Source organism: Bos javanicus, chromosome 2, assembly GCF_032452875.1.
Source record: "Bos javanicus breed banteng chromosome 2, ARS-OSU_banteng_1.0, whole genome shotgun sequence".
NCBI classification, from domain to species: Eukaryota; Metazoa; Chordata; class Mammalia; order Artiodactyla; family Bovidae; genus Bos; species Bos javanicus.
In genome coordinates, this window is record NC_083869.1 from 131,853,622 (window position 1) to 131,878,351 (window position 24,730).

At 54.1% G+C, this 24,730-nt stretch overlaps 1 protein-coding gene across 5 annotated transcripts in view; it reads left to right on the forward strand.

Annotated features, from left to right (window-relative positions):
• Window positions 1-24,730, forward strand: part of KIF17 (kinesin family member 17) — a 52,680-nt gene that overhangs the window by 17,504 nt on the left and 10,446 nt on the right. For 2 of the 5 annotated variants that reach the window (XM_061394260.1, XM_061394271.1), the window contains exons 6-12: window positions 2,771-2,880; window positions 7,487-7,634; window positions 9,497-10,029; window positions 10,794-10,874; window positions 11,287-11,385; window positions 12,159-12,367; window positions 15,308-15,575. In XM_061394260.1, coding sequence (XP_061250244.1) covers window positions 2,771-2,880; window positions 7,487-7,634; window positions 9,497-10,029; window positions 10,794-10,874; window positions 11,287-11,385; window positions 12,159-12,367; window positions 15,308-15,575 — 1,448 coding nt within the window. Of the gene's footprint in view, window positions 1-2,770; window positions 2,881-7,486; window positions 7,635-9,496; window positions 10,030-10,793; window positions 10,875-11,286; window positions 11,386-12,158; window positions 12,368-15,307; window positions 15,576-17,014; window positions 17,077-24,730 lie in introns of all 5 variants that reach the window. The other 3 variants (XM_061394281.1, XM_061394284.1, XR_009732015.1) reach the window with 2 other exon arrangements.

A 24,730-nucleotide genomic window follows, 5' to 3' on the forward strand; every position in this document is an offset into this window, starting at 1 on the left:
CCACAGACTGTACCCGATGTTTTGACGTTATAGAGTTGGGCCTCGAGACCAGCCAGAGGTGTCTGACTCGGAGCTCCAGGGGTCCCCATCGCCCGGCATGCCCCGTGAGCCGGCGCCCTCTCAGCCCTGGCCCTCCCTCTGGTCACCAGCATATTTCTCCCTCCCCTTTTTAGCAACACGGGAAACACTGGTCTGTTTTCACCGGCCCTCCACGCTCGCTTGCCCCTAGTTCAGGCAGGCCCTGTGCTCCCAGCCCGCTGAAACTGCCTCCTGGTTTTTTAAAAAAATCATTTATTTCTTTATTTTTGGCTGCACGGGGTCTTTGTCGCTGCATGGACTTTTCTCCAGTTGTCCATTCTGTAGTTGTGGCGTGCAGGCTTCTCGCTGCAGTGGCTTCTCTTGTGTAGCACAGGCTCCGGGGCACACGGGCTTCAGTAGTTGCGGTGTTAGGGCTCAGCAGTTGTGGCTCACAGGCTCAGTTGCTCTGCGGCATGTGGGATCTTCCCAGACCGAGAATCGAACCCATGCCTCCTGGTGATAAAATCCAGCGATCGGTTCTCCGGAGGCCCCACCTGCCCTCTTCGCATCCATTGACTCAGACGATCCCCTCCCTCGTCCTTGAAGCCCTTGCTTCCTGGACACCCGCACCCCAGTCCCCCTGCCCCTCCAGCCGCTCCTCCTCAGCTCCCTTGGACGAGTCTCCCCATCTTCCTGACGTCAGGTTGTCCAGGGGCCGGTCCTCCAGCCTCTTCTCTGTCTACACTGGCTCCTCTGGTCTCACGGCTTTACCCACCACCTCCCCGCTCACGAGTCTCACACGTGGACCTCTATCCTGGCTGTGTGATGTGTGCCCAGGTCTTAATTTACCCGGCTGACTGAGTGGTGACACAGAGAGATCAATGTCATTGCAACAAAGTGTTAACATTACTCGGCTACCCCGGCAATGAGCGACAGGCCACGCAGGGCCACGGGGGTGGGGAGGAAGCACCAGGGGAGGTCAGTCTGCAGAGGAGCCAGGGGCAGCCTGAGCCAGAGCTGTGATAGAGGTTTTGGTGGAAAGACACAGCAGGCAAGAGAAAGGGCCCAGGACTGATTAGTTTGAGGAAGCCTGGCGGGATCAGGGCATAATGCTGTCCTTGCTCGCCTGCTGCTGGCCCTAGTTGATTTCAGGCAGAGGAAATACTGGCTTCTGGTGGGAGAGTTAGAAGCAGCCCTGGACTTGACGTTAATTGGTTTGCATATGAAAGGTGGGCTCCTCCAAAAGCTGTTGACCCTGGGAGGACTGTCCCCTCCAGGCCATCAAGCCCCCCAGGGTGTTAAAACATCATTAAAATGAACCTGATCGATACACCATGTCCTCTGAATTCCAGTCTTGAACATCCTGCCATCTACCTAATCATCACTCCAAACCTAACGTATGGGACACTGAGCCCTGAATCTTCCCCAGTCCTGCAGCTGTCCCCACCCGGCTGGTGGCACCTCTCTCCTTCCAGATGTTCAAGCCAGAAACCTTGGGGTCATCATCCTTGGCTTCTCACTTTTGCCTCTTGCTTTTGTTGTATCTACCTTTAGAACAGGATCTAAACCTTTAGCTGATGGCATCACCGACTCTATGGACATGACTTTGAGCAAGCTCCGGTGATGGACAGGGAGGCCTGGCATGCTGCGGCCCATGGGGTCGCAAAGAGTCGGACATACCTGAGTGACTGAACTGAACTGAACCTTTGGAGCAGGTCCAGACTCTGTCCACTGCAACCCCGTGGCCTGAGCCACTAGCATCTCTCACCTGAATTACTGCAGAGCCCCCACCCCAGCAGGCCTCCTGGCTTGTGCTTTTGGTACCCCCAGTACAGTTCTCCACACGGCAGCCAGGGAGCTCCTGTTCAGACGCGAGTCCTGCCCTGCCCAAGCCCTCCAGTGGCCCGGTGGAACCCGGACTTGAAGCCAGAGTCCTCGCCAGGGCCGGCAGGTTCCCCTCTGCCATGCCCTTGGCTCACAGTCTCCCTCGCTCGCTCTGCTCCAGCCTCAGTGGCCTCCCGGCTGTTCCTGCAACAGTCCCGGCCCCCTGCCTGCCACAGGGCCTTTGCACTCACTGCTCCTTCTGTCTGTCCCTGGGATCTCTGCCTGACCCTCTGCCTCACTTCCTTCAGATCACTGCTTTCCGCACACCTTGTCTAAGAGGTCTTTCCTGTCCACAGGATTTAAACTACAGCCCTTCCGCCTGGTCTTCACTTCTCCTCACCCGCCCTGCTTGCTTTCTCTTAGGAAGTATCGCTTTGCCTCTTGCTGGCCTTTCCTCCCCAGATGGAAGTGATGTGTGTGGAGTCCTGTCTGTTGTGTTCAGTGCCAAACCCCCGGGTGCCCAAGAAAGGCTTGTTGGATGAGCACGTTGGCATTTTACATAGAGATGTGCTCAAAATAAGCTCAGTATTGAGGTCTTGTTTGAATGAACACATTGTTGTCATTTTATGGGTTTCTGCTTAATTTCTAGGGGCTTCCCAGGTGGATCAGTGGGAAAAAAATCTGCCTGCCAATGCAGGAGACTTGGGTTTGATCCCCGATCCAGGAAGAACCCCTGGAAAAGGAAATGGCAACCCACTCCAGTATTCTTACCTGAGAAATCCCGTGGACAGAGGAGCCTGGCGGGCTATGGTCCCTGGGCTCGCAAAGAGCCGGCCATGACTCTGAGCACACACACACACGGGCACGCTTAGTTCCGGCAGACCACGCACACCGTGGTCAGAGCCCCTTGTTTCTGCTTTTCTCCCAGCTCTGCTGAACAATCAGGTGCCCCCAAGCCCTGTCCAGATTGAGGAAAAGCCGTTGTCTCCACCTGTGATGCAGCACGCCATGGAGGCTGAGAAGCAGCTGATCCGGGAGGTGAGGCGAGGGGTGGGCAGGTGGGCCCTGCAGGCGGTGGGGCTCCAGGACTAGACCGCCTCCCCGCCGCCCTCCCCTGGGGGCTGGTCTTCCAGCCTCGCTTTTGGAGTTCAGGAAGCTGAGGCTTTTAGAGGTGCTGTGGCTTGCCCAAGGTCACACAGCGAGGTGAATCTGAGCCAGGATTTGAAGCGGGGTTCTCACCTCCAGAGCACAGTCTGTCCCCCGTGAGTGCTGGTGTGGGGAGAAGGGAGGCGTCTGCTGGGCCGTCCGCTGTCTGTATGTCTTGCTCGAAGGGCTGGCGGTGGAGCGACGGTGGGGAGGGGCCGTCCCTGGTAGTGGGGCTGGCGGGTGCCTCACCGAGAAGGTCAGAGTGGGAGCGCTGGGGGCCAAGAGCGGGGCATCCCGGGTGGGCCGCAGGGAGCCCTCAGTGGCACGTTTGGGCTCCGAGAAAAAGCTGTCACCTTGGGGCCCCTGGGTCCTCCCGCCTGTGTGGGGTCCTCCTGCCCACAGCCGATTGACAGACGCGGAGCTGACCCAGAGGCGCCAACAGGGCCAGACACCCAGCGGCTCCCACCCCTGCCCTTAACTCTGCCCCGACCCTAGGCTCTGTTGGTTTCTGGGGGTTCACATCCCGAGACCCCAGCATGGGGTGGGGTTTGACATTCAGTGGTCCCTGCAGGCGGCTGGCTCTTCCCTGGTGGGAAAGCCAGCTCTGCAGGGACTAGGGACGGAGCGTGTCTGCAACTGGGCCTCTGCCACTCAGCTGTGACCTCAGATGGGCTCAGTCCTGGGGCCCCGGGAAGCCCCCGGGCAGGCTGTGGGGGCCTGGGGCCCAGCCTCTGGGAGGCAGACTGGGTGAGGCCTGGGGAGATCTCTGTGCTGTGGGCTGGAGGTCTGGGGGTCATCGACCGAAGAACCCCCAGCTGCCCATGACGGGCAGGGGCTTGTACTGTTTGAGTAGGGGCCTGGATGTAGCCCCCAGTAGCCCCAGTGGGGCCCCCGTGAAGGCTCTGGGGGCTCAGCCGCTCACTCTACCTGTTCCCCTGCTGCCCCTGGGGCAGAGTTGGTGTCAGGCTGGCCCTGGAGCCCTGGGCCCAGCTCCTGGGGGAGTCCTGGGAGGAGGGAGTCTTTGGGGATGTCTGAGCACAAGCCCACAGGATGAGAGCGGTGACACTCTGGGGTTCAGGGAGGGTTTTAGAGTCACACAGGGATGAGTAGACATTGGCCACAAAACAGTATGGGCTGGGGGGGGTGACAGGGAGCGGGCTGGGGTTGGGGGTGGGGACGGGGTGTGGGCATGGGGCTGGGATGCAAGCTTCCTGCCTGGGGAAGCTGGGTTGGGTGGGTGGGGTTCCTGGCAGCGTGAGAAGCAGGGCACCGCCGCCCCCTAGTGGTCATAGGGGAGACGAGCTGCCGTTCTGGCCTCGTTGCTGGTGGAGCCAATGCTCAGAGCGTCCTCGGATGGCTTAGTGTAAAGAATCTGCTTGCGAACGCAGGAGACGCTAGTTCAATCCCTAGGTCGTGAAGATCCCCTGGAGGAAATGGCAGCCCACTCCAGTATTCTTGCCTGGGAAATCCCATGGACAGGGGAGCTGGGTGGGCTGCAGTCCATGGGGTTGCAGAGAGGCATGACTGAGCAACTAGACACGCAGGCATTGCAGCCGGGTTCTTTACCATCTGAGCCACCAGGGAAGCCCTTCCTTATCTCTGGGAGTGGATAAAAAGCAGCTTTTCTGCTGCTGGAAGAGGCTGGGTGGTGTAAAAGGTGCCAGCCGGGACTGTGGGGGTTCCTGGGTTTGCATTCTCTCCACCCCGCCTGCCCATTCAGCCAGCCACAGGCATCTTCTGCACGCCTGCTAGGGGCTGCAGCTGGAGGCGAGGGTGGGGCCAAGGCACGGTGGTGCTGTTTTTAATGCTGGAAGTAGCATGGCAATGTCCTGGTGGTCCCTGGAGCTCTATGCTTCCATCTCTTGGAGGCAGGTGGCTCCTGGTTCAATCCGTGGTCGGGGCCCTAAATCTCCCAAACTGCATCTCCCCCCCCCCCCAATAAAAAATAATAATGATTGGAAGTAGCAGAGCATGTTTTAGGGACTGGGAGGAATGATCTGGGACTGAGGGGGCAGTCCGGTGTGGGGGGGGCAGGAACTGACAGAGTGGAGTCCTCCCGTGGGGGGTTGGCCATGGATGACTGTCCTCTGCCCCAGGAGGATGCCAGAGGGACTTCCCTGGTGGTCCAGCGGTTGAGACTTCACCTTCCAATGCCTGGGACGCGGGTTTGATCCCTGACTGGGGAGCTGAGATCCCACCTGCCTTGTGGCCAAAAACAAAACAAAACATAAAACAGAAACAATATTGTAACAAATTCAATAAAAACTTTAAAAAGTGGCCCACATCAAAAAAAAAAAATCTAAAAAAAAAAAAATAATAAATAAAAAAAAAAAAAGAAAAAAATCTTAAAAAGAGGATGTTGGGGGAAGGGGACCTCTTCAGGAGTATAATCTGCAAACATACTGAATCGCTTTGCTGTACAGATCAGAAAACATTTTGAAATCTGCTCTATAACTGTGCGGTGAGGATTAAGTGGTTTGATGTTGGTAAAATTTTTTGTCATCAGTTCAGTTCAGTCGCTCAGTCGTGTCCAACTCTTTGTGACCCCATGGACTATAGCACGCAAGGCCTCCCTGTCCATCACCAGCTCCTGGAGTTTACTCAAACTCATGTTCGTGGAGTCGGTGATGCCATCCAGCCATCTCCTCCTCTGTCGCCCCTTCTCCCGCTCCTCCTCTGTGAAGGGACAGACGGGGAATGGAGGGAGAGGAGCGTTGAGGGAAGGGAAGATGGAGAGACCGGAAAGGGGCGCTCCCCACTTCGAGGTCCTCCTGTAATTTGGGGGTCACATGTTTACACGTGAGAATGGCGTGTGCGTGTGTGCAGATAAATGTGTATGTCTCCAGTCAGGTCTTGCTAGGCTGTACATGCCGCTGGGCTGAGGCCTGGGTTGAACTGGGGTTGGGGCTGAAGTGCCAGCCAGGGGACCTCTGCTGGGCGAGTGTGGGTTCGAGGGCAGGAGAAGGCAGGCGGGGTGAAGGCTGCAGGTCTCAGGGGACCGCCAGGAGCTGTGTGTGGTTCTGGGCAAGGTGGGCCCTCCCTGGATCTCGGTGGCAGGTCAGCGGCACCTTGGCTGTGCTGCAGAAACCACTAGGTCTTCATGATGGTCTGTCTCGTCTCCTGCCCTGGGAGCCCAGGCTGGCTGATTGTGTCGTGCTGGGGGTCTGCGCTGGTCCCGTACTTCCCGGGGGTCGGGTGGGCATGCGCAGGGGCTCCCACCTCTAACCCTGTCCCACCCCCTGGCTCACTGCCGCTGCAGGGCCACCCTGTCCAGAAAGCCGCGGCTCACGGGGTGTTGTGAGTTCACAGAGGCCCAGCCTTCCCCATGGGGCACGCACGAGACGCCTGGACAGTCTGCCCAGCCGTTCTGCTTCACGCACTTGCCGACTCGGTGGCACAGCACTCAGGTGCCCCTCTGTGCCCGGCATCATGGCTACAAGACGGCACGGTGCTTGCCCTCTGGCCAGGGAGCCAGGTGGTTCACCTATAATCAAACAAGGGCAGAGAACGGTGGAACTTCTGATCAAGGCTGAGAAGACGTAAGCAAAGTGCCAGAGTGGTGGCAGGCATCCTCCGAGAGGGCGCTCATGGAAGGCCTCTCTGAGCGAGTGTCGCTGAGCTGAGGCCCGAAGGGCTGAACTTGCTTCGGAGCGAGGGCAGAGGTCCTGAGGCTGGCAGGGGTCAGGGGAGTGGGTGTGTCTAGGAGTGGAAAGGGGCTGGCGTGCCCAAGTGTGACAAAGATGGGGTGGGCCGTCCGGGTCACTGGGGACTGGAGGTCGACTGGAGGAAGTAGATTTTATCCTCAACTGTGGGAAGCCCCTGAAGCATGATCCATGGACACACAGCTGCCCCGTGGAGGATGGTCTTACTCAAGAGTAGAAGTGGGGAACCAGGTCTGGGCAGGAACTGGTGGTGATGGCGAAGATGGATGGCTAAGCAGAGGTATAATGATTTATTTTGTCTTCGATGGGTTGAGAACCGTTTGGTTAAACTGTATTTGTCGATGCAGAAAGGTGTTTGTGATCTATCGCTTTGTGGAAAAGTTAGATTATAGACACATATACAGGCTTCCCAAGTGGCGCTAGCAGTAAAGAGCCCACCTGCCAATGCAGGAGGCATAAGAGACGTGGGTTTGATCCCTGGATCGGGAAGATCTCCTGGAGGAGGAAATGGCAACCCACTCCAGTACTCTGGCCTGGAGAATCCCACGGACAGAGAAGTCTGGCGGGCTGCAGTCCGTGGGGTCGCAAAGAGCTGGACACGACGGAAGAGACTTAGCATGCACGCATATGTTATTAGCGTGTTAAAACACGCTTAGACAAGAGTTCAGAAGGGTCTTCCCCAGCCAGGAGTACCCCCCGCATCGTGGAGATCATCTTAATTCTGTTCCTTGGGTTCAGCTGCGTTTCCTGGATTGTGGGACAGAGGAGGCTTCCCGAAAGCCGCGATTGGAAGCGGTCATAGAGCGCTCCCCTCCGTCCCCCGCTCACCTCTCCAGGAGTACGAGGCGCGCCTGGCCCAGCTGAGGGCCGACTACGAGGCGGAGCAGGAGTCCAGGGCCCGGCTGGAGGAGGACATCACCGCCATGCGCAACTCGTACGACGTGAAGCTGTCCACGCTGGAGCAGAACCTGCGCAAGGAGACAGGTGGGCGGGCCCTCCCGGCAGCAGGGAGCCCAGCCTGCTGCCCCCGCCCCCCGCCGACGGGCCCCAGTTCTGTTTCCTCCTCGCAACCGCCCAGCAAGGCAGGCATCTCCATCACCCTCACTTGACAGTTGAGGAAACTGAGGCCCAGAGAGGGTGAGGAAATTCCCCGAGGTCACACAGCTTTTAAAGCGGAGCCGGGATTTGACTCTAGCAGTCTGATCCCAGGGTCAGCGTTCTCACTCACGGCTCTGCGCTGGGGGCCGCAGGCTGGGTCCCCGCCCAAGGCTGACTTGAGTGGCAACAGATCACCCAAGTTTTATGGGTAAGCCCCTTCCCCCGGTTTCTGCATTTTCTACAATCTCTCTTCCACTTTAGAGCCCATCTGTCATCAGAGCAACCACACCTCAAAGTAGGCAATCCTTAGCAAGAGCTTTTTAACTTCCTGGGAATTTTTGTCTTCTGTTTGGCATTCTAGAATGTTCCATCCCACCGCTATCTTTCAAACACCCTGTGCTGCCAGGCAGCCCAGACTTCCTAGGACTCACTGTGTTAGTCGCTCAGTCGTGTCCGATTCTTTGCGACCCCATGGACTGTAGCCCACCAGGCTCCTCTGTCCATGGGGTTCTCCAGGCCAGAATAGTGGAGTGGGTAGTCATTTCCTTCTCCAGGGGATCTTCCCCGACCCAGGGATTGAACCCAGGTCTCCCGCATTGTAGGCAGACGCTTTACCATCTGAGCCACCAGGGAAGCCCATAAATACTATAAAATCCACGTTGTAATGATGACGGCGTTCACATCGTTGGTCCCGTTTATGGGGCGTTGCTGTGTGCCAGGTACTGGGTAGGTAGGCGCTTCCCCTGCCTGCCCTCGGTGAGTTGGGACTCACTGCTTCCTCACAGGGCAGGTGTGCAAGCTGAGGCTGGGAGAGGTTCAGGCTGTGAGCTACGCACAGAGGTCCCCAACCTTTTTGGCACCAGGGGTCTGTTTTGTGGAAGACAGTTCTTCCACGGACGGGGCAGGTGGGTCAGGCGGTGTCGCAGCGATGGGGTGCGGCAGGTGGAGCTCACTCGCTCGCTCGCTGCTCTCCTTCAGCCGTGTGGTCCGGCTCCTGGGTGTCAGGGACCCCTAGGCGGGGGGGTGAACAACCCTAGCAAAGGGGACATCAGGGCTCTCTCGGGGAAGCCCAGGACACGGTGGATGGACCCGAAGGAGCAGGCCCGTGAGCTGGCAGCAGGAGGCCTGTGGTACTTTCCCCCCATCCCAGCTGGCAGGGAGATGCAGCCCCAGAGGAAGACCGAGGAGCAGGTTTTAGCACTTTCTGTCCTGGAGAGTGTTTCCTCCAGCCCACTTTGAGTATCAGGCCTCCGAGGGACTTTACTTGGTCTCGCTAATACTCATCTGCAGCATTCATTTAACTCCCACGGCTCTAGCTTGTCCTGTGGACAAGGGCCTGGAGCTGGTTATGCCAGGAGTGGGCCCTGAGGGTCTTGGGTGTGAAATCTTTGGGTCAGGAGCTCTCTGCCTTTGAGGCAATAATACTGGCAGGACAGCCAGTTTATGTATAAAGAGCAGACCCAAGGCACAGGGGTAAGAGTCCAGCCCCTAATGGCTGGGGCAGTCAGAGAATGGAGACATCATGGAGCTGGTCAGGGAGGACTTCCTGGAAGAGGTGGAAGGAGATAGGACTTGAGTTCTGAGGGGCAGAGATGGAAAGTCAGCGTTTGGGGGCCCAGAGGCTCTGACTTTTAAGCTGGTCTCTTGGAGATGGTGGGCCTGCGGCCAGCTTCCAGGGAAGGGCTGCCTCCCGCCCCCCGCCACCCCAGTCCACCCTGTAAAGAACTAAAGGAAGGTGTCTCCTGCAGAGGCTGTCCTGAAGGCGGAAGTCCTCTACAAGGCTGAGGTCCTGTCCAGGGCTGAATTTGCCAGCAGTTCGGAGTACTTGCCTCCTTTCGAGTTTAAGATGGCCGAGAGACCCGAGATCTACTCTATGCCTGAGCCCGTGCCCAGTGAGGACTCCTTCAAGGCTCAGGTCTCCTCCGGGTTTGAGGAGCTGCCCAAGATGGCGGCCTCCAAGTCCGAGGCGTCTCTGGGGTCCGATGAGTCTTCCACGCTGAGAGAGAACTCCGTCTGCACGGCCTTCTCTGGGCCAGAGGAGCCCTGCAGCCTGGAGTTCTCCGTGCCTGATTCAGACGCTGGGGGCTGCTACCCACTGCCTGACAACGTGGGCCGGGGCGCCATGGAGCCCCTGTTGGAGGAGGAGCCCCCGCTGATGGCGCTGGAGCTGCTACCCGGCCTGCACGACCCCTACGCCGAGGTGGCGGCCAAGCTGGCCAGGTTCTCCACGGTGTCCAGGCCGGAAGCGCCCCCGGTGGACGTCCCCAAGGTGACCACGCAGGTACCTGACGTCACGCGGGTTGATACGCGGAAGTTCAGGGGAGGGGGTGAGCCCGGCGGGGGCGTGGCTGTGTCTCAGGGGTCCGGGGTCCGGGAAAGGGGAGCTCTGGCTAAGGCTCTGTAAACCAGTGGGAAGGTCAGGATGAGATCCCAGGCGATGCCGGGTGGGCCCTTGTTCTGCTGACACGGGGACACCCGTGGGGGGGGGGGGCGGCTGCTGGTTGCCATGGTTACACCTCTTCTTGCCAGCCTGTTCTCCTAGGGGAGGCGGGAGTTCTGTGAGAGTCCTGCTTCCTTTCAGGGGCCGCCCAGGGGTCTAGAGGGGCTACTGCTCCTCCATCCTGCCCCTTGGTCCAAGGCCTTCTCTCCCTTTTCAATCCTCTGTTTTATGTTTAAAAATCTTTTTTCTTCCCTCCTTTCCTTTCTCTCTCTGTCTAAAGTGTACAGGCCTTTGAATCAGAGAGACCCGGGTTCAGATCCCAGCTCTACCCCTCACTCAGCTGTGTGACCTTGTCCGGCTGTCTGGGCCTCAGTTTCCTCATCTGTTAAATGGGGATGCTGACACATGCGTCCTGTGAGGTCAGGCAGGTGGCAGGCCTGGAACAGGAGTGCCTCTCCTCTCTGCCTCACCTCCTCTCTCCTCTGTTCTCCCTGCTCCCTGCAGGAGGAGTTGGTGGGGTTGGGGAGCAGGCGGGAAGGGTGGGGCAGGGCCCCAGAGGATGATCCTGACCCAACCCCTGCTCCCCTAACTTGTTCTCCTGCAAGCACCCTTCCCTGACAGATCTGCTGGAGCCCGCTGACCTCGGGTCTGAAGCTGAGGTGGCTGAGGACCTCCCACCCAGGAATGTGAGTACCCTCTGCCCTGAGTGGTGGTGGTGGGGACCTCCAGGGGCCTGATTCTTCCTGGGATGCTCTCGCTTGTCTCCTCACTCTCTGGCCTCAGTTTCCTCACCCATAAAATGGGGACAATACCCCCGGCCCTCCCCCAGCACAAAGCAGCATGCAAATCTGAGGAGTCCTCACCTCTATTTATTGATTTTTTACCGAGAGGCCACTGTTCCAGGGTGATGTTCAGCCTTTGCTCAGCAGTGGAGCCCTGGTGTAAAGCACAGAGGCCCAGCGTGTGTGGTGGATGAGGGCCACAGAGCGGAGCTGGAGGCCCCGAGGCGCTGGCAGGGAACCCCCCAGGCGGCGGGGGGCCGTGTTGAGCTCTGCTGCTCTCAGACCCCACCTTTCCCCACCCCCACTTCTGCTTCAGAAAGCACAACCATCCGAGGGAAGCGGGAGGAAGACTTTAAATCTGCCCACATTTGTGGAGAGAGGAAGCGACCTGCTGGCCTCTGGGCCTGATCACTGGGTAGGAGCCAGCCTGCAGCTTCTCAGCAGAGGGTATCTGGGGAGGTCGGGGGTCCCCCTGGGCAGCAAGTGACCTTGAGATGTGGGACTCAAGCAGGGAGAAGGAGCCGGGGCGGCAGGGGAAAGAGCACGGAGCCGGCGGCGGGGTGGGGTGCGGGGGCAGCAGGTGCCAGAGTCCTGTGGCCGGAAAGATCTCCAAGTTCTCAGTGCCAGAAAAGGAGGTCAGGGAAGCAGTGGGGTGGGTGGGGGGTGGGGGCCGGCAGGACGCAGGCAGTGGGAGGAGGGGGTGGGCACCGGGGGTGCAGCAGGCCGCGGAAGAAACTGAGTTTGACTGCAGATGTGATGGGGGGGTCTGCGAAGGATCAATTTATAGTTTAAGAAACTTCCGGGAACTCCCTGGTGGTCCAGTGGTTAGGACTCTGTGCTTCCACCGCAGGGGGCTTGGTTCCACGGATTCAGTCCCTGATTGTAAGTAAGATTCTGCCAACCGCACAGCAAGGCCAAAAAACAAACAAAAATTGCCCTAGCTGCTGTGTGGAGTCTAGATGGTAAGGGGCAGGAGGGAGAGTGAGCTGGGGGATGTTTTGGGGGGTGTTGGTCAGAAAGGTGGCAGGAAGTTGACTGGGTGCATGTTTTTAATGACGGGGTGTCCCCGAGCCCGTAGTGATGTCGTGGGCCGCCAGGGGCCGGCCGCCCTAGCCAGGGTTGAGGCTGCGGTGAGCTCGTGCCCAGGAGTTGGCCCCCGCCTCCACCTTGGCTTCTGGTTGCATTTAGGAGGTTGACCTGGGCCCGGGGGCGACGGAGGAGCTGGTGTTGGCGGCAGAGCCCGTCGCGGAAGCCCAGGAAGCCCAGTCTGAAGCGCCGGAGGCCTTGGAGGCTCAGCCCCGCTCTCTGCTGGCCGGGGCCGGCGCGAGGAGGGAGGGCGCGGCCGCGCTCGCCAGTGACCTCCTGCCCACCGTGGACCAACAGCAGGTGCTCGCCCGGTAAGCACCTGAGCCCAGGGCAGTGGGACCTGGGGGGCGGGGGTGGGCGCGGTGGGACCCGCGGTGGCGGTGGCGGGAGGGAGCCCAGGGCCCGGGCTGGATGGCGGGACCCAGAGATCCTTCCTGAGCCCCACCCAGCCGTCCCCAAACATGGCTACTGGGCCGGTCCTCCCCAGGAGTGATGCGGTGCAGAGGGGCCAGTCAGCCGGGTGGCAGGGCTCTCTGCTCAGGAAGCGGCTCAGGTGCCTCCAGATCCTATCAGACGCTTGCGGGGGGAGCAGCTACTGTGGGGGGCGGGGACAGTCCCCACCTGGCTTTCTCGGGGGCCCGCCCTGCAGGTTTCAGGAGCCCAGGGCAGGCGATGCAGGCTTTCCCCGGGTCTTAGATGGTCAAGAATCTGCCTACAATGTGGAGGCAGAAATCAAACGCCAGGTGGCTGAAGCACAAGCTGGAATCAAGATTGCCGGGAGAAATATCAGTAATCTCAGACATGCAGATATCACCACCCTTTTGGCAGAAAGTGAAGAGGAACTAAAGAGCCTCTTGATGAAGGTGAAAGAGGAGAGTGAAAAACCTGGCTTAAAACTCAACATTCAAAAAACAAAGATCATGGCATCTGGTCCATCACTTCATGACAAATAGATGGGGAAACAATGGAAACAGTGAGAGACTTCATTTCCTTGGGTTCCAAAATCACTGCAGATGGTGACTGCAACAGTGAAATTAAAAGACGCTTGCTCCTTGGAAGAAAAGCTATGACCAACCTAGACAGCATATTAAAAAACAGAGACATTACTTTGCCAACAAAGGTCTGTCTAGTTATGGCTATGGTTTTTCTAGTAGTCATGCATGGATGTGAGAGTTGGACCATAAAGAAAGCTGAGTGCTGAGGAATTGATGCTTTTGAACTGTGGTGTTGGAGAAGGTTCTTAAGAATCCCCTGGACTGCAAGGAGATCCAACCAGTCCATCCTAAAGGAAATCAGTCCTGAATATTCACTGGAAGGACTGATGCTGAAGCTGAAACTCCAATACTTTGGCCACTTGATGCGAAGAACTGACTCATTAGAAAAGACCCTAATGCTGGGAAAGACTGAAGGCAGGAGGAGAAGGGGATGACAGAGGATGAGATGGTTGGATGGCATCACCGACTCAACAGACATGAGTTTGAGCAAGCTCCAGGAGTTGGTGAAGGACAGGGAAGTCTGGCGTGCTGCAGTCCACGGGGTCTCAAAGAGTCAGACACGACTGAGCGACTGAACTGACCTAAACAATGTGGGAGACCCAGGTTCGATCCCTGGGTCAGGTAGATCCCCTGGAGAAGAGAATGGCTACCCACTCCAGTATTCTTGCCTGAAGAATTCCACAGACAGGAGCCTGGTGGGCTACAGTCCATGGGGTCGCAAAGAGTCAGACACCACTGGGCAACTAGCACACCAGCACCACAGCCTAGCCTCCAGTCCCTCCCTCGTGGAAGACATGCTCCCTCTAGGGACAGGCCACTCCCGACACACCCTGGGGCTGCCTGCTGACCTGGACTTTCCTCCCTTGCTGTGCGGCTTTGTGCAAGTCACTTAACATCTCTGAGCCTTGGTTCTCACTTCAGTAAATGAGATTGCAGTCAGGCCCATCTCCATGACAGAGTCAGCCCCACAGCCAGCGGTTCAGCCCCCTCCTGGCCCCACAGACTATGGTTCAAACACTAACTGAGGATCTACTATGTATCAGGCGTCAGGACGCAAGCATGGATGGGATATCTCCTTGGCCTTCAAGAAGCTCTCAGTCCAGGGGGAGTCAGGTTCTGGAGCGGATAGACTGGCTGCGTTCCCATCTGCCTCCGCCGTCGCCCAGCTCTGCCACCTGGGCTGAGATTACCTCTCTGTCCCTCAGTCTCTCACCTACACAGTGGGTGAGAGAGTTCCAGGCTGGGAAGCTTGTTGTGAGGGCCGCACGGCACGATGCCCCAAGAGGCAGCAGCTTGGTGTTGGGCACAGAGAAAACTCACAGCACAGGTGGTGGTTTTCACGGTGTGGTCTGGAGTGTGGTCAGGGAGGGCTTCTCAGAAGAGGGGGCCCTTGAAGAAGGTATGCAGGACAGATGTCTCAGGGGTGGCATTCGAGGGATAGGGCACAGTGAGGTGGTGCAAAGTGGGTGCAGGGGGTGGAAACAGCCTGGGTGTTTGGAGAAGCAGCCGCCCCGGGATTAAAGCTGGAGCAAGGAAGGGGTGGTGGGGTTCCGGGGCAGATGTGTGCCCCTGGAGGCTTGGGCTCCATCCTGATGGGGACCCTAGAAGGATTTTAAGCAGAGCAGCGACTTGGACGTGGCTCACCTGTATCCTGGCTGCTGTTGAGCTCAGAGCTGAGCCTGAAGCAGGTCTGGACTGGGCGGCTGGGTTTGCATGGTTCCTTCTTTCCCTTGACCGTGGTCGCCTGTCCTGTTATGAGTCCGTGTCATGCCTTTAGTTATCCGACCCTTGCATCCCTTTGGGAAGAGGCACAGTCAAGACACTTCTGTGGTGCTTTAGTTGAGTAAGGATTTCCACCTGAGCCTTTGTAGTTATTTCAAATTTGTGCTTTTAAAAGGCAAAACTCTATAATTTTTTAAAGCATTTTAGATATAAATATTAAAAAAAAAAGAACTGTTTGTGTCCCTGATGAAACATTATGCACTGACCGTCATTCCCCACAACCTAGGGGTACTCTGATCTGCAGGTGCCCTGGGAGCACAGCCGGGAGCTTGCTCTGTGGCAGGACCACCAGCCCCGGGAAGTGGGTGGGGCAGCCCTGGGCGGAGGGAGACTCTCGCCCAGAAGGAACGCTGGGTCTGACCCCGAGCCAACAGCAGTCACCTCCCCGGGCCTCAGTGTACCTGTCTGTGAAGCGGGGTTGTTGGAAGGAGTCGGGGAGATCAGCCTGGACAGCCAGTGCTCAGTGATCGGCAGACTTTGTCACGTTTGCTTTCTCCTCCCCGCCGGCAGCTTGCAGCTGTTGGAACAGCAGGTGGTCGGGGGGGAGCAGGCCAAGAACAAGGACCTGAAGGAGAAGCACAGGCGGCGGAAGCGGTACGCGGACGAGCGCAAGAAGCAGCTGGTGGCGGCCCTGCAGAACTCGGACGAGGACAGCGGGGACTGGGTACTGCTCAACGTCTACGACTCCATCCAGGAGGAAGTGAGGGCCAAGAGCAAGCTGCTGGAGAAGATGCAGAGGAAGGTGAGGCCGGGCTCAGGCCCCGCCCCCAGGCAGGCCCCGCCCCGCAGGTCCCGCCCCACGCAGGTCCCGCCCCCCAGGCAGGCGCACTAGGTGGGCGTTCACACCAGGTCTTGATCCTTGCCTGTATCCCACGCCGGCTGTGTGCCACGCCCTTTTCTAGAAGCTGTCGTGGTGACAGGTTCATCTCTGCAGTAGTGGAGCTCGTGTGTGTGTGTGTGTGTGTGTGTGTGTGTGTGTGCAATAACAGCAGAGAAACAAGCAAGTGACTACTAGCCCGACGTCTCTGCAGTAGTGGAGCTCGTGTGTGTGTGTGTGTGTGTGTGTGTGTGTGTGTGTGTGTAAGTAACCAATAGAGAAAGTTGCTGAGTTGTGTCTGACTCATTGCCACCCCATGGACTATACAGTCCATGGAATTCTCCAGGCCAGCATACTGAAGTGGGTAGGCATTCCCTTCTCCAAGGGTAAGTAAGCAGTAACAGCAGAGAAATAAGGAAGAGACTCTAGCCCGACAAAGAGAATGCGGGGCAGGGACGGGAGGGAGGTGAGGGGCGGCTTCATTTTGATGTTTTTTACTTTGATCAAAGTACAAACGCACAACTGAATTCATTTCCACAAAGGGAGTGCCCTGGGCCAGCTGCGCCTGGCTGGGGGCTCTGAGCCTTAGCAGGACCCCAGAAGCTCCCGGGGCCACTTCAGATGGGAGGACACGGCTGTTCCGGTGCAGGTGGTGGCTTCTGAGGTGGGGCCTGGTGGAAAGCGGTCTAGGGGAAGAGACAGGCCGGTGCCTGGAATGCGGTCTGTGGTTCAGGAACCAGAAAGGCAGCCATGTGGCTGAGCGTGGGGAGAGGGGACTGGAGGGAAACGAGGCTCTGCCACCTGTGACCCCCCTGCGTGGCCTTCAGAGCATCTTCCCGGTGGCCTGGGCCTTATAGCGCCCTCCCTGGCCGCCTGCTACCCCGTCCTCATCCCCACTCAGTGTGGCAACCAAGCGATCTTGCCAGAGCATAAAGCTGATATTTTTTGGTCTTTAAATGTCTTTAGTTTAAATTTTTTTCTTGGCTATTTTTACGCCTTTTCTTACTGTGCTTCATATCTTTAATTAAATTTGGTCTTTCTTGTACTTTGGTCTACATACCTAAATTAAAAAAACCTTTGCTGCTTTTGTGTTAACGCCCCGCCTGGCACCTTCTTCACTTTCGTCCAAGCTTTTGGATTTCTGACTTGAAAATCTCACACCTGTGAATATTTGAGGAGACCATTTGCACCGGGGCGTCGAGCTACATTTTAAACCTTTGGTTGCATGTGCTGGTGCTTTGGGGGGGCTTTCTTCTGCTGAAATGCTTTTCATTTTCACTTCCTGTTTCTTAATAGTGGCGTTGAATAGATACATCTGCTCTCCTCTGTTTATTGCATAACGTCATGTTTTTCTGCACTCTCAGTAACAACTGAACGCCGAAGTTGTTGGAGGATGGAGGGAACCCAAAGTACCCACCAAAATAAGGTACCCTGAGACCAAAAAACGAGGCAGGCGGCTCCATGTAGTCAGTGGGTCAGTTGATTTTAGGGTGAGGTAGTCACGGGGCGGGGCCAGACGGCTGGCGCCCGGGAAGCGTTGGCAGCGGCTCCTCCCAGCTCCGAGGGGCCGTTGGGATGCCCGTGTTGACCCAGGGTGCGGGGTAGGAGCTTTACAACAGGGAGAGCGTCCTGTTCTGGTTTTGTTTTGGCCGCACTAGGCCTCTGTTGCTACATGCAGATTTCCTCCAACTCCGGTGGCTGGGGGCTACTCTCTAGCTGCGGTGTGCGGGCCCTCCTTGGGGTGACTGCTCTTGCTCTGGAGCACGGGCTCTAGGGTGCTTGGACTCTGTGCTTGTGGAGGCGCACAGGCTCAGTTGCTCTGCAGCACGTGGGATCTAGTTTGCAGACCGGGGATCAAACCCGTGTCCCCTGCATGGGCAGGCGTATTCTCCACCACTGGACCACCAGGGAAGTCCCAGGAAGAGCCTCTTAAGTCAAGATTTATGAATGGGTAACTAGTCTTGTCGGAGAAGGCAATGGCAACCCACTCCAGTACTCTTGCCTGGAAAATCCCATGGACGGAGGAGCCTGGTGGGCTGCCGTCTGTGGGATCGCACAGAGTCGGACTCGACTGAAGCGACGCAGCAGCAGCAGCAGCAGCGACTAGTCTTGTGGGCACTGGGAATATGTCAGTGAAGGTCTTCATCGTTGTTTGGCGACTACCAGGGCATAGAGACCACTGGGACTTAATCACAATTGGACAGTATCTATTAACTACAATATGCAGATGACAGCACCCTTATGGCAGAAAGTAAACAGGAACGAAAAAGCCTCTTGATGAAAGTGAAAGAGGAGAGTGAAAAAGTTGGCTTAAAGCTCAACATTCAGAAAACGAAGATCATGGCAAACAGATGGGGAAACAGTGGAAACAGTGTCAGACTTTATTTTTCTGGGCTCCAAAATCACTGTAGATGGTGATTGCAGCCATGAAATTAAAAACGCTTACTCCTTGGAAGGAAAGCTATGACCAACCTAGATAACATATTCAAAAGCAGAGACATTATTTTGCCAACAAAGGTTTGTCTAGTCAAAGCTATGGTTTTTCCTGTGGTCATGTGTGGATGTGAGAGTTGGACTGTGAAGAAAGCTGAGCACCGAAGAATTGATAGCTTTGAACTGTGGTGTTGGAGAAGACTCTTGAGAGTCCCTTGGACTGCAAGGAGATCCAACCAGTCCATTCTGAAGGAGATCAGCCCTGGGATTTCTTTGGAAGGACTGATGCTAAAGCTGAAACTCCAGTACTTTGGCCACCTCATGTGAAGAGTTGACTCATTGGAAGAGACTCTGATGCTGGGAGGGACTCGGGGCGGGAGGAGAAGGGGACGACAGAGGATGAGATGGCTGGATGGCATCACCAACTCGATGGACGTGAATTTGAGTGAACTCTGGGAGTTGGTGATGGACAGGGAGGCCTGGCGTGCTGCGATTCATGGGGTTGCAAGGAGTCGGACACGACTGAGCGACTGAACTGAACTGAAATGATCAACTACAAAGCCCTTGGCCACGCAGAAGAAATTTACTACACAGTACTTCCCAGGTGGCGCTAGTGGTAAAGAACCCTCCTGCCAATGTAGGAGACAGAAGCGGTACGGGTTCCATCCCTGGGTCAGGAAGACCCCCTGGAGGCGGGCATGGCAACCCACTCCAGTATTCTTGTCTGGAGAATCCTGTGGACAGAGGAGCCTGGTGGGCTACAGTCCACGGTGTTACAAGGAGTCGGATATGACTGAAGCGACTTAGCACGCACACACACAGCCCAGGGTGGGGTCAGTGGAGGGACAGCAGGAACTGAACGGGCCCAAGGTGGTGTCAGTTGTGCTAACAGCCATACAGAGCTAGAGGTTGGGGTGGCTTGCTCGGTGTTTTTATTTTTTACTCAGTAATACACTTTTCTGTCCATACGGAGGTGTGGCTTTAAACAGAGCTCTGCACTAGTCTCCTGTGGCTGCTGTAGCAAATTGCCACACATTTTGTTGCCTAAAACAACACGAATTGACTGTTTCACAGGGGGTTTCCCTGGTGGCTCAGTGGTAAAGAATCCGCCTGCCGGTGCAGGAGACACGGGTTCAACCCCTGATCCCGGGAGGATCTCAAATGCCTCAGAGCCACTGAGCCCGTGCCTCACAACTACTGAGCTTGTGAGCTACAGCTGCTGAGCCCACGTGCCTCAACTACTGAAGCGCGAGCACCCTGGAGCCCGTGTTCCTCAACAAGAGGAGCCACGGCGACGAGAAGCCTGGGCACCACGACTGGAGAAGAGCCGGCCCAGCAAGGAAGACCCCGCGCAGCAAAACAGTAAATAAACGTTTAAAAATAAACCTTCCCACAGCTCTGTAGGTCAGACTGCAGGTACGGCATGGCTGGCTTCTCCGCTTAGAATTCCCCAAGGCCGAACTCGAGGTGTTGTCAGGGCTGCGTTTCTTTCTGGAGATCCTAGGGGACAGTCCATTTGGGGTTGTTGACACGTGGTTGAAGGGCTGAGATTCCCATCTCCTTGCCGGCCGTCAGCCATGGTCACGCTCAGTTTCTAGAGGCAGCCTGTACTTCCTGCTGCCTGGCCCCCTCCAAAGACATCCTGGCCTGGAGTGTCTCTCTCCTGCTTCCCGTCTCTTTGGCTGTCCTGACTTACTTCTCTGAAGCCTCTCTTTATTTGTGACCGTGCCACTCTGCTTATGGAACCAGGGATTGAACGCACCCCCTCAGCAGTGAAAACGTGGAGTCCTAACCTCTGGGCCCCCAGGGAATTCCCAAGCATCTCCTTTAACGAACCTCTTCTACTCATCTCTCTCTGCTCCCTCTCCCACATGGTGGTATATAGATTACATTCAGTTCAGTTCAGTTCAGTCGATCAGTCGTGTCCGACTCTTTGCAACCCCATGAATCGCAGCACGCCAGGCCTCCCTGTCCATCACCAACTCCTGGAGTTCACTGAGACTCACGTCCATCGAGTCAGTGATGCCATCCAGCCATCTCATCCTCTGGTGTCCCCTTCTCCTCCTGCCCCCAATCCCTCCCAGCATCAGAGTCTTTCCCAATGAGTCAACTTTTCGCATGAGGTGGCCAAAGTACTGGAGTTTAAGCTTTAGCATCAGTCCTTCCAAAGAACACCCAGGGCTGATCTCCTTCAGAATGGACTGGTTGGATCTCCTTGCAGTCCAAGGGACTCTCAAGAGTCTTCTCCAACACCACAGTTCAAAACCGTCAATTCTTCGGCGCTTAGCCTTCTTCACAGTCCAACTCTCACATCCATACATGACCACAGGAAAAACCATAGCCTTGACTAGACGGACCTTTGTTGGAAAAGTAATGTCTCTGCTTTTAATATTGCTGTCTAGGTTGGTCATAACTTACCATAGATTACATTGGGCCCACTCAATCTCGGATAATCTCCTTATTTTTAGTCAATTGATTGTTGTTCCCTCGCTCAGTCGCGTCTGACTCTCTGGGACTCCGGGGACTGCAGCACGCCGGGCTTCCCTGTTCTTCACTATTTCCTGGAGATTCCTCAGATTCATGTCCATCGAGTTGCTGATGCTCTCTAACCATCTGCTTCTCTGCTATCCTCTTCTCCTTTTGCCTTCAGTCTTTCCCAGCTTTAGGGTCTTTTCCAGCGAGTTGGCTCTTTGCAACAGGTGGCCAAAATATTGGAGCTTCAGCTTCATCATCAGTCCTTTCAATGAATATTCAGGGTTTATTTCTTTTAGGATTGACTGGCTTGATCTCCTTCTGTCAAGGGATTCTCAAGAGTCTCCTCCAGCACCACAATTCAAAAGAATCAGTTCTTCTCTCAGCCTTCTTTATGGTTCACATATCACATTTATACATGACTACTGGAAAAACCAGAGCTTTGACTGTATGACTCTGTCAGCAAAGTGATGTCTTTGCTTTTTAATACACTGTCTAGGTTTGTCATAGCTTTTGTTCCAAGGAGCAAGTGTCTTAATTGCGTGGCTGCAGTCACCATCTGCAGTGATTTTGAAGTCCAAGAAAATAGAATCTGTCACTGCTTCCTCTTTTTCCTCATCTTTTTGCCATGAAGTGATGGAACTGGATGCCATGATATTTGTTTTTTGAATGTTGAGTTTTAAGCCAACTTTTTCACTCTTCTCTTTCACTTTCATCAAGAGGCTCTTCAGTTTCTCTTCACTTTCTGCTGTAAGGGTGGTGTCATCTGCATATCTGAGGTTATTGATATTTCTCCTGGAAATCTTGATTCCAGCTTGTGCTTCATCCAGCCCAGCATTTCGAATGATGTATTCTGCATATAAGTTGAATAAGCAATGTGACAATATACAGCCTTGATATACTCCTTTCGCAATTTGGAACCAGTCTGTTGTTCCATGTCCGGTTCTAACTGTTGCTTCTTGACCTGCTTACAGGTTTCTCAGGAGACAGGTGAGGCGGTCGAGCATTTCCATCTCTAAGAATTTTTCATAGTTTGTTTTGATCCACAGAATCAAACGCTTTAGTGTAGTCAATGAAGCAGAAGTAGATATTTTTCTAGAATTCCCTTGCTTTTTATACGATCCATTGGATGTTGGCAATTTGATCTCTGGTTCCTCTGCCTTTTCTAAATCCAGCTTGTACATCTGGAAGTTCTCAGTTCACATACTGTTGAATCTTAGTTTGACGGATTTTGAGCATTACCTTGCTAGCATGAGAGATGATCGAAATTGTATGGCAGTTTGAACATTCTTTGGCATTGCCCTTCTTTGGAATTGGAATGAAAACTGACCTTTTCCAGTTCTGTGGCCACTGCTAAGTGTTCCAAATTTGCTGACATGTATTGAGTGCAGCACTTTCACAGCATCATCTTTTAGGATTTTAAATAGCTCAGCTGGAATTCCATGACCTCCACTAGCTTTGTTGGTAGTAATGCTACCTAAAGCCTACTTGACTTCACACTCTAGGATATCTGGCTCTAGGTGAGTGACCACACCATCGTGGTTGTCCCAGTCATGAAGATCTTTTTGTGCAGTTCTTCTATGTATTCTTGCCACCTCTTCTTAATCTCCCCTGCTTCTGTTAGGTCCATACCATTTCTGTCCTTTATTGTGCCCATCTTTATATGAAACGTTCCCTTGATATCTCCTGTTTCCTTGAAAAGATCTCTAGTCTTTCCCATCCTATTTTTCCTCTATTTCTTTGCATTGTTCACTGAAGGATGCTTTCTAACCTCTCCTTAAAAAGGGGATGACAGAGGATGAGATGGTTGGATGGCATCACCAACTCGATGGACATGAGTTTGAGTAGGCTCCAGGAGTTGGTGATGGACAGGGAGGCCTGGTGTGCTGCAGTCCATGGGGTCGCAAAGTGTCGGACACGACTGAGCGACTGAACTGAACTGAACTAACCTCTCCTTGCTATTCCCTGGAACTCTGCATTCAGTTGGATGTATCTTTCCCTCTCTCCTTTGCTTTTCACGTCTCTTCCTTTCTGAGCTATCTGTAAAGCCTGCTCAGACAACCATGTCGCCTTCTTGCAGTTCTTTTTCTTGGGGATGGTTTTGGTCACTGCCTCCTGTACAATGGTGTGAGCCTCCATCCATAGTTCTTCAGGCACTCTGTTTACCAGATCCAATCCCTTGATGTTATTCATCATCTCCACTGTGTAACCATAAGGGATTTGATTTAGGTCATACTTGAGTGGCCTAGTGGCTTTTCCTACTTTCTTCAATTTAAGCTTGAATTTTGCAGTAAGGAGCTGATGATTTCAGCCACAGTCAGCTCCCAGTCTTATTTCTGCTGACTGTATAGAGCTTCTCCATCTTTGGTACAAAGAAGGTCATCAGTCTGATGTTGGTGTTGACCCTCCGGTGATGTCCACGTGTACAGCTGTCTCTTGTGTTGTTGGAGAAGGGTGTTTGGTATGACCAGCACATTCTCTTGGCAGAATTCTGTTAGCCTTTGCCCTGCTTCATTTTGTTCTCAAAGGCCAAACTTGTCTGTTACCTCAGGTATCTCGTGACTTCCTAATTTTGTATTCCAGTCCCTTATGATGAAAGAACATCTTTTTTTTTGATGCTCTAGACGTTCTTATAGGTGTTCATAGAACTGTTAACAACATATGCAAAGGATTATACACCGTGCTGAAGTAGGATTTATCCCAGGAATGCAAGATTGGTTTAGCATTCAGAAATCAATTATTCTAATATCAATAGAATAAAGGACAAAACCCACATGATCTTCTTAATAGGTGCAGAGAAAGCATTTAACAAAATTCAAAATCTGTCATAAAAATGCTCAACAAACTATGAATGGAAGGTAACTTCTTGAGCCTGATAAAGGGCAGGAAAAACTCACAGCTAACACAACACTCAGTGGCGAGGGACTGACTGCTTGTCCCTTAAGTTCAGAAACAGGAAAAGGGTATTTACTGTCACTACTTATATTCCACATGAGACTGATGGTTCTAACAAGGGCAGTTAGGCAAGAAAGTGAAATAAAAGGCGTTTAGATTGGCAAAGAGTAGGCACAACTATCAGATGGCATGATCTTTATAAACAGAAAATCCTTAAAAGGAATCCACTAAAAAATCTGTTGGAATCAATAAACAAATTCAGCAGGATACAAAATCAATAAGGAAAAAGCAATTGTATGTCTATATACTTGTGATGAACAATCTGCAAATAAATTTTTTAAGAAAACAATTTTATTTGCAATACATCAAAAAATACTTAGGAATAAATTTCACAAAAGTAGTATAAAACTTATATTCCAAAAACTATATTGTTGAAAAAGTTAAGAATACCTAAATAGAGACTCCCTGTTGGTCCAGTGCTTAAGACTCTGCACTGGTCCGGGAACTGAGATCCTGCGTGCTGTGCAGTGTGGCCAAAAATGATAAAGAAGAAACAAGAAAAGCTAAATAAATGGAAAGACACCCATGTTCATGGATCGGAAGACTTGATAAGATGGTGGTGGTGATGGTGGTTTAGTCGCTAAGTTGTGTCCAACTCTTGAGACCCCATGGACTGCAACCCACCAGGCTCCTCTGTCCATGAGATTTTCCCGCAAGGATACTGGAGTGGGTTGCCATTTCCTTCTCCAGGGGATCTTCCTGACCCAGGGATCGAACCTGGGTCTCCTGCATGGCAGGCAGGTTCTTTACTAACTGAGCTACAAGGGAAGCCTGATAAGATGATAGTACTTCTCAAACTGATCTACAGATTTCAAAGCAATCTTTCTTAAAGAACCAGCTGGCTTCTTTGAAGCAACTGACAAGCTGATCTTAAAGTTTGTATGAAAATTCAAGGGACTCAGAATAGCCAAGATAATCTTGAAAAGAACAAAGTTGGAGGACTCATACTTCATTATTTCAAAGTTTACTACAAAGTTACAGTCGTCAAGGCTGTGCAGTACTGATGTAAAGATTTAAAATCAATGCAATTGGATTGGAGATCCAGAAATAACCCTCACATTTACAGTTAGTTGATTTTCAACAGGGTGCCAAGATGATTCAGTGGAGAACAGGTGATCTTTCTAATAAATGGCGCTGGGACAGCTAGATGTTCACATGCGAAAGAATGAGGCTGGACTCCAGCCTCACACTGTATATAAAAATTAACTCAGAATGGGTCA